Source organism: Anser anser, assembly GCF_964211835.1.
Source record: "Anser anser genome assembly, chromosome: 2".
Lineage (NCBI taxonomy): Eukaryota > Metazoa > Chordata > Aves > Anseriformes > Anatidae > Anser > Anser anser.
In genome coordinates, this window is record NC_139721.1 from 99,070,900 (window position 1) to 99,084,799 (window position 13,900).

Consider the following 13,900-nt stretch of genomic DNA (forward strand, 5'->3'; position numbering starts at 1 on the left):
TGCTACCATCCGTCACAACCCTACACACGGACCCTGAGTACCTCTTTAAAACTGTAAATTAGACACTCCACTGAGCAAAACTGTTTATTTCACCTCTCAGAATTTACCAGTATTGTGAAATATAAGATATGCTGTGCAGAAATAAATTACAGTAGTTACAAAATTCCCAATAAGGCAAACACTCACCTACGCATTTGGGGCAACACTGTCCAGCAGGAATGTGACTGAGGTGCTGGGGACATGAGAGAATGGGGCAGACTTCCTGGATGCACTGTGTCCTGCCATCCTGAAGGAAAACAGGCTCAGTTAGGGAAAAAAAAAAAAATATATATATATATATATATGTATATGAAGTAGACATACACACACCCACACAGACTGGTAACGAGGCTCAAAAAGCCTTAGCCAAACCAGTTTTGCCAACAGAAATTTCTTCTTGCATCAGGCATACGCAAAACTTGTATAACTGTCCTTCAACACTTTTTACACTGTGTGCGGAGTCCTTGGATTATTCATATTTTTTCATTCTCTCAAGCAATGAAAGCAATAGTTGAAGAAACAGTGTCTTGCTATCTTATTTCTTGGTGTGGATATGAAAAAAAAAATAGGGAGAATAAAATCAATATCTGTGAACCCTTCCTGATGTTCAAAGAAGTTATTGAGCAATTTTTTACATTATTCTTCACCTCCTGTGCCATGCCCTTCAAGGCTAGTCTGGGACAGGGATTAAGTGCTGAAGCAAGATGAGAGCAGGTGTTCTTCCACTATGTCCATGCCCTCAGAAGCCAAATAAGCCAAAATCATTTAAGAAAGCACATTTTTGTTAGCCTCCCAATCCAACTTTGCAAACCCAGAAGGTCTGCTTTCTTCAGAGGACTGAAAATCAAGAGTGTATATGAAATTTTCAGAATTGATGTGAAAAAACAATCAAACAAGCAAAAAACAGGACTGGATATGTCTTCATGAACCAATAAGTATCAAGGAAAAGAGAAAGGCAAAAAGAACAGCAAAGACAAAAGCACAGAGTGTATGCATAAGACTAACTGCAGTTAGGGAAAAGAGATCTTTGTTCTCATTCTGCCCTGTTGCATGAATACTTCACCGTGCTTACAGAATACTGCATTTAACTCTGGACCTTTTACCAAAATGTGCTCCATATGCTCTTGTGAGATGTCCAGGTTGTTATACTTAAAAATCAGCCCACCTTTGCCTTAGCAAGGGAAGGCAGTCCTTTTCATCTAACTACCTTGCCTCATTTACCACTTAGAGTTGCACTCGTCCTAACAATCAGCTTTGTGTTAGTGGATGCTGCAATGGAAGGCTTATGAACAGTCTCCTCCCACGTACACGCTGGATGCCTCTTGAGGCTCCCTGGGGAAAGATGGAAAAAACTGTTCATTTTGAAGCGCTCTGTGCCTGAAATGATGATATGCCATTCCACTCCTAATAGCCTCACTGAATCCTGTAAAAGCTTTTACATATGGGCAGACCCACATATACACTATTATACAGAAATAACATACCAACTGTACCCCCATTCTGTAATACATTTTCAGGCACTGGAGTCTACCTGTCCCGTGGGGCTACCAAAGCATCCTGAATGCACATGGCTAAGCACTGCTCATAATTCTTACACATCAGCATGCAGGAACACAGAGGTTATTGTAGACTGAAATGGCTGCTCTAAATTAAGGGTCAGACCAGGAACTTGACAAAATGAAATGAATTCCTCGCTGATGTTCCTTACGATGCTCTGGGAATAGCTGTGTGAGAAGAGACACAGGTGCAGAATGAGAGAATAAATATCAAAGAAGGTCTCTCCTGTCATTCTGCCCAGGGAAAAAAGCCAAGATAAAGTTCAAACTTTTGTGATAATTCAGTGAATGGCGAAGGAGGGCACAGAGGCCTCAGCCAGCCTGGTGACAGGCTCAAGGATACAACCACAGAAGACAAAGCAATGCTCCGACACATGGTGATCGCAGATCCTCTCTTGAAACCTTGCTGCTGTATTTGACAGTCACATATCTTATGCCTCTACATAACTGTTCCGGACTCTTGCTTCTCTGAAGGTCTGAATCAAAGCTCAGCCTTAGCACAAATCAAGACATTGCCTTCACAGCTTGCTGCATAGATTATTTTTATTATATACCTATATACAAAATGCCCTGGATAACCAGTGAATTAAAAATATGAACTTTTTTTTTTTTAATTTCGGCCTTTTATTTACAGCTCCTTTTTGCTACCCTTTGCACAAGTGCCTCCTATGCACTTTTGTCTAAGTCTAGTTGCATCTCTATTTTTACTCCACGGTTACACCTGATTCCAGTTGTAATGCTGCTAGAATTTTAATAGCAAAACTGCTTTCTAGCTCAGTGCTATCCCAAATAGGCTCTTCCAGGTTCAAAAATCATCATAGGGTACATGTTCAAAAAGAGTCTGAAACAAAACAGCCTGTTTCACTTAAAGAAAGAACAATTCTCTTGCCCTACAGAGCTTAGAGAGATAGCTCATTGACACACAACACTATGAGGAAATGTCAAAACTGACACAATATTTCTATCAAACTCTATTTTCTTCGAAGCATATAACTTCAGTTATCACAGTTCAAAACCCACAAAGTATTCAGAATGCTAGCTTTCAAAGCAGGATTACATAATGTTGCCAGTGCTCTACATTGCATGAAATAAAACCATGTAGAAAACACAGTATAACAGAAGTTCAAGAAAAATGCAAGGGAAAAAATAACTCCTGAGAGTAAAAAGATTGACTCTGGATGACCTAAACCAGATTGGGAACTGTGTAGTAAACGCCTTGCCTCCTCCACCTCTCAGTTATACCTACAGCTTTTAGCTCACGTTTCCCTACTAAGTGTAACATCTCCCAGGCAGCCAGAATATTTCAGGCCTGAAGCAACACCTTCCAGTAAAACCAAACCTGAACTGGAAGCCATTGCAGACCAATAAAGTACAAGTGACATCTGCTTTCTGTGAGAAATGCTTTTCAAGAGCTAGGCAAATAAATTCTTGAGTGGTAGTTAGATGAAGCCTCAGTCGAGGGATGATGCTGCAGCTCACAGTCCTCTGGAGACAACAGATTTCCTAAGAAATCTGCAGTCTTCGGTGAAAAGGTTCACTTTCCAAAGTGGAACCACTATAACCCCTGCTGCCATCTCATATCTGCAAAACAAAGAAATATGATCCCTGGAATCAGCTTGGAGGGCAGTATGGGCTGAAGTATTGTCTTGCCTCAGCAGCTTTCTCACAGACATTGGAAAGAGGGAAAAATGGACCAGCACTTTGTAATTCTCCCAAGAGAGACCCCTTTGAGAGAGACAACTGCCTTAGTCTTTCCTAAAAAAAACAACAACAACAAAAAACATGGAGCATGGAGCTAGTCTAGCTATCCTTCCGTCTGCTTCTCCTAGCCCTCAACCTTGACTGTGGTTGTTCGCTGTTCAGTAAGGACACAAGAAACTTGGTGGAGCCGAGATGCACGCACCCAGGCTGCAGCTGACTTTGGTGGTCACACAGGATGAAGGAGACAGTGCAGTTTCTGGGCAGGCTGCACACATGCCTAGTGCATGGTGCATATGTAGCCTGTGTGCTAGGAATGACAGAGAGAAATGTCTGCAGAAAAAACTGTTCAAAAACTCTCCAAAATTGAAGAGCCTGCTGCCATTAATCTCCAAGTGCCTTGGGCTTCGCCTACAATGAGGGCAAGAACAGTAACCACCACTTTGGACAACAATCTCAGAGATATGGGTTAATTTTAGGTAGTCCTGTGTAGAGCCAGGAATTGATGTGAATAATCCTTGTGGGCACCTTCCACTTCAGGATATTCTGTTCTGTTAGCAGAGCTGCCCTTCAGATTTTGAAAGCACTCACAAAATATCAGGAGGACAGAGGCTTTCTCATGACAGAGGTCATGACAACTACCAGTCTGTTTGTCACTAATAACAAGCATGTCTAAACTTAATAATATTTTATATAAATGTTATTTAATATTAAATGTTGACTTTAGTATTATCAAGAGACATGTTTCTTGTGGGTATATAATTTTCCATTTCATTTTCAGGTTTTATCTCTGTGTAACAGTGAAGCTATAAATCATCTGAAAAATGTTCCTCCCTAGTTTTGCCCTGTCATTACCTTGTGCTTGAAAGACTCTGCAAATTTTCCAACAGGAGGAAAATTTCCATTGATTTTGCAGAAGACTGGGTCTGTGTCCTGGCACTAGGATTCAACCCAAAGTGGATTGTAAGACATTTATTCTTCACTGTCATTTTAGAATTGTGAATGGTTTCACCTGCCACCAGTGAGGCTATCCTTATAAAATAAAAGAAATAATTTATAAAGAAATACCAAAATTACATTTCTTTCAAATTCAAGACACATATTCCAGATATTTAAAGCAAGGTCAGATGTCTCAACAAGGGTTGGCATAAGAACTAAGGCAGATGTTCAAGGCTGTCTCCAGCTTTGAATAAAGATTTTACTCCACCACATGAAAAATACCTTTGGAAGTTCAGCAGAGTCAGCACTGAACACATCTGCCCCATGCCATTGGAAAGAGAAGCCAAATAAGCACACAACTGGATGACTGCCTTCAACCATTCCACCATTGTGTGTTCGTGACTATAGCCACCATGAATAGCCACTGTAAGAGACACTATCATTTTTGTGACATCTGTGGCATTAAAGCAAAGAATAGAAATCTGCTGATAAAGAGATAGGTATACGGTTTGAGATCCAGATAATGATTAGCATTACCATTCTGGTAAAAAAAAAAAAAAAAAAAAAAAAGAACAGTACTATTTCACCAGGTCCTAGTTGCTGATGTATATAAACCCTCCTACTTGAATTGGATAACGTATTGGCTTGCATACAGTCCATATACTACAGACAGGACCTCTGTCTGATGTATTAACTACTGTGTGATTACAAAGACTTCCACTACCACTCAAATGTGCACTAAATACATGAAACAGGTCAGGAACATGTATTATGCAAATGTCTTCAAAACACCCCTGGAATTACACACTTGTGAACCCCTGCCTTGGGTTTACAATCAGGTCTACAGCCCCTGATGTGTCACATCGGTAGCCTTCAGGCACAGAATTGAGAGGAGTGTAGCTTTTATTTGGAAATGAAATAGGTGTTGTCACCCAAATCAAATGACACTGCTATTCTTATAAGAGCGCTGGTGCAGTGAGTGGTGGACAGCCTCTGGGAGCACCCACATCCTTACACAGTACTTGAGGGTCCCTGCAACAGCCATGTTGTGCACAGCAACAATTCTCTGGAAAGGTCACTGGAGGGGGAAACTATTTTGGAAATGTACGAAGTAGCAAAACAGTTCTTAGTACAGCACAAAAGCAAACGGCACATCAATCAGTCCAGCAAACAGACAGAGCTTCCCACATCCCTGCAGCTTGATATGTTGTCTAGACAAGGATTTTAAAAATACCTCTTTAGAAAGTGTTGGATAAAATTCAGAACAGGGAGATCTTGACCTTCATTTCAGAACAAAAGGTATTTATACTGCCTTGTGTGTGCTAGATTTTAAAACTGGATCTAGATGTTAAAACCCTATTTTCTGTGGCATCACTGCTATAGGAAGGCTTTAGAAAATGGTTCTAGTGACAGTCTAAAGCAGTGTCCTAAGAACGCCATGTGCAGCAAGTGCTCTAGAGAGCTCTTTCCTTTTAGTACCAGATCATGCACCAGAGTGTTGAAATATTAAATATTTTCTTAAATTACATAATTAGCTAAAATCCATACAGATTAGAAATGGCAAGATGAAAGATTCCTATGAATAAATTGCTAGGACAAATTATTGGACAAAGTAAAAGCACAATTCTTAAACTATCCTCACTGCCTGGTTTCTCTGAATCTGATGCAAGGGCATTCCTCGACTTAGCCAAGAGAAGCCTAGAGAGCTCCATGGATTTCTACCACCTCTCCCTTTATGTGCAGCCTTATGATACAAGCAGTTAGCTGTATTGCCTGTGGCATCATAAGCTGTATTAATTATAAAGTTCAATTAGTTGTTTCCAACTAATTTAAACTCAGGTCCTCAAACTCCAAGTGAATTGCAAGTGCGATTGCAAAGTGTCACAGAGTTGCAACATCTTGACCTAAAACCTGGAACTGAAAAGCTTTCCTCTTTTGGAAATGAATGTGCATGGGGTTCTATCCAGCTGCTGAGGAATTATCTAAATTATCCATTAGTAAGTAATTTAGGGCAGGGTGAAGCCTCTAAAATACTGTCATGCTTTCCATCAACCAAATACCATATGTACAAAGTGACTCGTGTAAGTGCCAAGCCAATCCAGTCTTGTTATCTACTTGAGAGACACATTTCCTGGGATTGCTTAGACAAAGAAAAGAAAAAAAAAATCTTTTTCAGAGGGAAGTGGTGTGCTGTGTTTGTTTGCAAATACATATTTGATATATCATAGCATCCTCTTACAGGGTGAAGTATGCTGTCCTGGGGTACAGCTCTTCACTTCGAAATCTGGCTTACAAGTTTCAAAGCACAATTTGCACTGACGCATCCTGTCTAAGGAGGTGGAGGACCAGGGTGTCTACTGCCTTGGGTGAAATGGGAACATTCTGGAGAATGATATCTTGGTTTGCACAGTAGCTTTCTTTAAGCATACACAGGCAGAGACACGGCTAGTAAAATTTCACAGTTCCTGGAACTGCTGAAGGGCTCCTTGGGGAGAGTCCCTCAGCACCCTGCTCTTGGCCTGGGGACTCAGCACAGCCAGCACTCGGTCATATTTCTCCAATCTAATAGTGCTGTGAAGAAGTGTTTCTGTGATTAAATTGCATCTGGCTTCACAATCTGGCTGAAATCAAATCGTTCACTGACCCAACAACATCGCTGCAGAGCCTAGCAGCTGAGCAGCCAGCAGCCCTCTCCCCTCCAGGGTTTAAACATTGAGGGGTTTTGGCTCTGTTTAAAGTAATGTTGTAAATAGCCCCTCTTCACTTGGAAGCCTTGAAAGGTTTAATCATGGTTTGTACTTTTCCCCTTTCAGCCTGATTTCCAAAGGAAAGAAAGTTTATGCAGGCACAAACCATGCACACCTGTAGCTTGTGAATCCCTGATCAGCTCCAACCACAAACTCCTCTGGAAAAGGTAGATAGAAATAAAGCAGCAAAAATCTGAAAGACATTAAAATCTCAAAGACATTAAAATCCTAAAAGTTTTGTTATAAACAGATAGCTGCAGAGAGTACTGAACCTCCAGTTCCTTTCCAGAAAGGACACAAAAAAGCACTCCATATTGCTAGGTGGCAGCTATCCATCCAGACAGCATCTCCCAGACCCGATGCCTTTTGCTTGGTCCTCATGTCATGAAGATCTGAGAAATCACAGAATCACAGAACGGCTTGGGATGGAAGGGACCTTAAAGACCATCCAGTTCCAACCCCCCTGCCATGGGCAGGGACACCTCCCACCAGACCAGGTTGTCCAAAGCCCCATCCAGCCTGGATGTGAACACTTCCAGGGATGGGGCAGCCACAGCTTCTCTGGGCAGCCTGTTCCAGTGCCTCACCACCCTCTGAGTGAAGACATACTGGAGGAGACTTCAGGTTATTGCAATTGGGGCAGACAGATGAGAAAGGGCTACACATCTACAGACAGAGCTTCGTTACTTCTGCTCCTAGAAAAACATCTCAATTTCTAGGTTAACAGGGGCAATGGGACATAAGAAGGGTCTGTGTCCCATACCTCCTGCACCATTCCCATGAGGTGAGATATTTTTCTTCCTTACTTTCCTCTTTTTTCTCCAGTACCTACTTAGATTCATGATACCTGTGTTCCAGGCTGGCCTGCAACTACCCTGAGCTCTGGACCCTTCCAACTGGAACCCATACACTCACTCTGCTTAGGGATCTGTTTTTCTATTGATCCTTCTCCTCAACAGTTCAGCAGTCTTTTTCCAGGGGTAGGTCTGTTTTTCTCAACGAATCTGTCTTGCAAGCTGAAATGCTGTGTCCCACAAATGATTCTGTCTTTTATTAGGTACTCTTTAATGTCTCTACAGTTACATGCAGAAGCCAGAGCTTTCAACTCTGTAATATAAACGCCTATTCCTTCTGCTGCTGGTTGATAGTAAGTTAATAAAAAATCAACTCATTATCTTTCTACAGCTCAGAGATATCTGGATTCACAGTGCACCTCAAATACTTCTGTGGGACGTTTAGTTATCCCAGGCATTACTCCAAGCAACAGTTATAACTTACTTCTCAGAACTTTTTTCCCAGTGAGCACCTAAAAAGTTATCAAACCTTTTCTCAACTCTTCCCACAATGCTTAGTTCTACATAGCAGGTCAGTGTTTGCTTCCAGCACTGAGATGATCTGCCTTTGCTGCAGGTCTCATTAAACTGATAGCTGTCACTGCACCTTATATATCCCATGCTGGGTAGTAGTGTCAAAAGGCTTCAGACCTGTGAAATTGAAACCAGCTTTTCATTTATAGAGTGACTTAATATAAATGCCACAACCACAGGTACCACTTCACACACTCTCCTAGCATGTCTTGGTGTTTCCTGTGAACCATACATTTTTCCACAGGCTGTGCTTCATCCTTAAAACTCCCTCCCAGTTGCTGCATAGGACACATTCAAACAGTGCAGTCATCTCTCTGAATGCTGCTAGAGAAAATGGGGGCTAGGGATGCTGTACCGCATAACACTCCCTACAGCAGCATGCCTTTCTATAGTGCAGGAGGTGGATTTTAAGGCGCAATGTGGGCAAGGACTGAACCAAAAACCATAAAAATCAGTGGGAGTCTTTCCACTGATTTTCAGTCCTTTTCAAATGACAGCGCATGGCATGGGGAAATGCTGAAAAATGAGACAAGATAACAACTTCAGCAGCAATGGGCCAGGGGCGCAAGCCCATGCTGCAGAAAGGGGCAGAGCTGTGCAGCACCTTGGGGGCAGAGAGCAGCAGCTTTGTGGGGACAGCAGAGGGGAACCAAAGAAACAATTCTGGCATGCCACTGCAGGAGAGAGTTCAGCTATTTGTGATTAATTCAGCTGTTACACCAGAGGTCTCCAGTGAATACGGAATCTTTGCTGTGAGCCACATGATTATTTATTTTCTGAAAATAACTGTTTCTATGAAAAATTGCAATAAAACACATTATACTGGAAAGGCCGGAGAAACTATTAAAACCCACTAACAAGCTTTTTCAGCTTATTCACCTCCCATTGCAGATAATAAGAAAGTTAAGGTTAAATCCAAGGGACTTTCCTAACTTCAGTTATTAGAAGCAGAGCAGTAGCTCTGTAAACCAGGTCCTGGCTTCTTGCAGCCATGACTTTTCCCCTGAATCAGCTGGAGGCTGCTTTGTTTTCATTGGCACCAAGAATACATGAAGCACAGTCCAGTGGGCGTGCAGTTGTGTATACACCATTGCTGTATTTGCATCATGTTTCGAAGTCCTAAGCCGATGCTTGCAAAATGATATTCACTGCCACAATGTATTTAAATAAATAGCACTTGCTGTTCCTAAGATGAATTTGCACAAAGGTTTTCCTTTGTTTTGTGTGTGTGCAGCATAAGCTTTGTGATACTGCCTTATAAGCTGTTCTTGCTATGTCCTACAGAAAATGGTGCTGCTGTAAGCCCCACACTTTGGCAGCTATCACTACTACTTTCAGCCCCCACTTCCAATTCCCACATTTCAGCACAACACTGGCCTCGACTCTGAGAACAGCTTTTCCTTCAGCACAATCTGTTTGCAGAGATGCTCAGTTATTAAATCCCTCCAGCGTCCTGTGCGTGTTCCTTGCACACGCTGAATACTAGTACCATTGTGGTCCTGAGAAAGGTGACAACTCTGACTCTCACTTCATCATCATTCTTTAAAATACTTGGTCACTAAAAGAAACTCTACAGATGTATCCACACAGCTTTGCCTTAGAGCACTAGTTTTAAATAATTCACCTTCAGTTATCTGCAGAACCGAGTTGCAAGATTAGAGTGAATTATATCCCAAAATGTCCAAGTTTTGACATCTGACATTTTGACACAAAATAAAGGCTTTATATTTAGCAGTGTGTATACTTCCTTGTAGACAATACGAAGTTCATTTTGCTGCATGGCTTGAAGACTCATTTTTGGAGGTTCAAATGTCTAAATAAGGTCATGAATAAAACCAACCAGGGTTGTACTTGAAAGAGGAAAAAATTCCACAATTTAGAAGAAGGTGCCTACACCCCTGAATGTGGTAACATTGTTACTAGGTCAAAAACTGCCAGAATAAACCACACTGAGTCCCTGCTCCATTCGCAAGCAAAGAGAACAAATGTCCTTCAGTGATTCAGGGCAACGAGGTACTGAAGAGGCTGAAATTTAATCCTTTGCTGGCTGTTTCTACAATTTATGGATGCCCTTGCCTGAAGGTTTGATGATAAAGGACACTGATATCTGTAGGACATCCACGGTAAAATAAATCACACTGTTGTAGTAATAGTAAGGGCACTAGTTCTGGCATTTTAGAAGACCTTTATACGTGCACATACACTCCTTAAATGTTGTGCTTCATGTGTACTGCTGAGGTAACTTCAGGAAATATAGGATTACATATGCACTGCTTCCTTAATGCATCCATCAAAGCTTTTTATTACCACGAGATCCTGTTTGTTCCAAGCACTTAGCAAAGAGAGTTGAAAAATATACTTTAAAGTGTTACACAGACCAGAAGGAGAAAGTGCTAAACTGCAGCTCATTCAGAGGATTTCTTGGAAATTAATTTCAGGAAAACTATGCCACCTTTATGAAACCTGTGGGTTATGAAACAGTGAAACAGTCACAGGAATAGCTTCAATCTACCTAAGGTGGTGTGGGATTAGACTCACCATAGGTCAGTGAGACTCATGTATTGTAACATTCCTATCACAGTGCACCAATTTCCACCAATGGTGTGTACTAAACCAGAGACGTTCCTCTACAGAGGCATAGCTTGGCTTTATGCCAGAGTGATTAAGGCAAAAGAATATATTATAGTCTTAAACCCAAGCCTGAGCAAGGTGTGCTGAGGAATCTGCAGGTCTCCAGGAACAGCCTTGGGAAGCTCTTTGATTAGGAACCATTTACAAGTCACAGTTCCTCTACCCCTTCCTCCTTCCTCCAGGGGTAATGATTTACAGAAGCATCTACAGCAAATCCTGACATTTACCAGACCTGGCTAGCAAGACTGGTAGGGGAATCACAGTTCTTCCCTCCTTCCTAGCTTGCAAACCATCTGCACATGCACAGGGAGTGTGGATGAAACCCTACGTCCCCTCTTCCTTTACACCTCTGCATGGACCATGACATAAAATCAGGTCTCCCCTGTCTTCTCTTCCAATTTTGTCCCAATAAGTTCATATCCAGCTACTGTTGGTTTATGGGTGGGATCCTGTTGCTAATTACTGACTTCTCATTGGCAGCAATGCACCTGTAAAAGGCTGATGCCCAGATCTATAAAGAACATAGCTTCCTCAAGGACAGTTTAGGCATGATGTAGAACCTGCATAAATATGGGTTTAACCAGTTAGGCATCTAGCACTCCAGGGCTGGCTGTATTTTGGCCAGGCCATTTCTCACACCTGCCTAAAGGTCTGCTGCTCTTCTTGCTCTGGGGTCAGCACCAGTACAACAAGCCAAGCGGCCTGGCACTTTTCTCCGAGCTAAGTTCATGTGACATTCACAGGCTGGATAATCTCATATCTAACCACTTTGCAATGCCATGCAGAGTATGTTCAGGGCACAGCACAATAACCATAGCCAACTTCATTGCAAAACACCGTCAGAGGAGCTGGAGATATACTTATGTACCTTTCCAGTAACATCCACTAACTACAGCACTTCAGGATAGAGACTCAACTTGAGGCACTCCATGATCTTCTTGATAAAGCAATACCACCAAGCAGTCAAAAATGAAAAGATTTATCCAAAACCACTAGGTTTTACAGAAAGAAGGATTATGTTTCTGGAGCCTAATGAAGAGGATGCACACCCCAAAGGTAGAGTTTTTTTATATTCTGGGACTTCTCACACAGGAAGGTCTTTCTGCATTTTGCATTTCAGAAAACACATTGCATTAAGACTAAGAACGGGGAGTCACACCATGTGCAATTGCAAATACAAATTACAACACTTACTTATACTTGGCTTACTGCCTCATCATCAAAGGTCATCAGTAATCCTAAAAGATAATAAGCAAGCAAATAAAATTTGGTTGGGGTTGCAAGTGTAGGTCTCTCAGCCATGTTAAGTCTCCTTTTTACTTGTCTGATGATGCAAAATGATCTTACAATCAAAGTAAAGTGGTTCACTGAAGATTCCCATAGGAAACAAAATCATACGTTTTTATCCATGGGATTTGTCGAACTACTGTAAAGAAGTAAATTAACAGAAAAATACATTTCAAAAAATGTGTATCATTTACATAGTAATTCTTCTCCACAGGCTGAGAACTTTTACAGTTTAGTTCTCCAAACATTCTTCCTTCTATTTCCCCGGCTCTCCTCTTTTTAACATGCTCCTGAGATTACAAACCACAACTCTCCTCAGCAAGTTTTCAGCATTTGCAATGTTCTCAGCTGCATACAACTCCAGTTACTAACTTTCATTCTACTCGTGCTGATCTTTCAGGGAGTTTTTTTTGATAATGTGAAATATTTTTAAAACAGAGAATAGCTAAAGGCTCCAACCTACTATTATAAGTTAACACTAATGGAATGGAACACTACCTTTCAAAATGATACAGTATTTTTTATTATTTAAAAAGCAGAGCCATCATATAAAATAGCTGCCATGTTTATTTAGATAAGTGCTCCTGTGCTCTTATAAGTGGAGGCTGATGACAGATGTGTTTTTAAGGCAAAAATATTAACTCTAGAAATGTCAGCATCTGCTTCTTTTCAGCCCAGCCTTATGGATTCACACATCATTTTTCATCCACAAGGAGAGTTTCTTTTTTTCTTACAGAAAATCTAAAAACAAGGGTGTAAATTACTGATCCTGAGACCTGACAGTTTTATTAGCATGTCACTGGTGCTACACGTGTTACGTCTGATCAGACATACAAAGCCACTGGTTTCCATGGCCTGTTCCTCATGGGATGAGGAAGGCTTTCACTTCCGCTCCAGGAACTTTTCACCTGACTGCTCCACCTCTGTGAATAGATATTTACTTAAATTAAGAGATTCTATACTGCATGTAGCTCCTGGGGTTACCATAGAGAGAGAGAAAAATAAAAACAAAAAATAAACAAACACAAAGCAAAATTCTCTACAGAATTCAAGAAAACAAACAACAACAACAACAAAGAAAACAGCCTTCTAGCTCACACAGCTAGCATGTTATTCTTCCTTTTCAGGTATTTAATCTAGTAATTGTTGTGCTTTTAATCACATACATAGCACTGTTATTATAGACAGTAGATGAAGCCCTATGGCTCACTCACCACACACACACAGAGAAGACCTCCTAGGCTTTACCCTACATGACAGATGAGCTCTGTGGTGTTCAGATTGCCTGTCAGAGAACTGCAAGCCAAAAGAAAATGTTGCTCAAGGATAGTTATGTATAACCAGACCAGGAACAAATGTATGCATGACAACTATATGTCAGCTGCTAACCATCAGCAATTCAAGACAAACTATCTTCCAAATGACCATTTAGAGCAAATTAGAGCTGGAAGAATGGACCACACTAGCTAAGAAGACCCTCTGAGTAAAATTCACAAACATGGCACTAGCCCTTGCCACCTGAGACACTGTAAATGTCCAGGATGCTTCCATCATTATATTCAAGATATTCCTGACATGATAAAAGATTTTCCATCAGAGACTCACACCTTTCTGGCACACCAACTAGCAGCCAGGT

General features: G+C 41.2%; 1 protein-coding gene across 2 annotated transcripts in view; it reads right to left on the minus strand.

Moving 5' to 3' along the window:
• Window positions 1-13,900, minus strand: part of BMPER (BMP binding endothelial regulator) — a 150,098-nt gene that overhangs the window by 75,390 nt on the left and 60,808 nt on the right. For both annotated transcript variants that reach the window (XM_083822120.1, XM_083822119.1), the window contains exon 7: window positions 187-286. In XM_083822120.1, coding sequence (XP_083678246.1) covers window positions 187-286 — 100 coding nt within the window. The remainder of the gene's footprint in view (window positions 1-186; window positions 287-13,900) is intronic.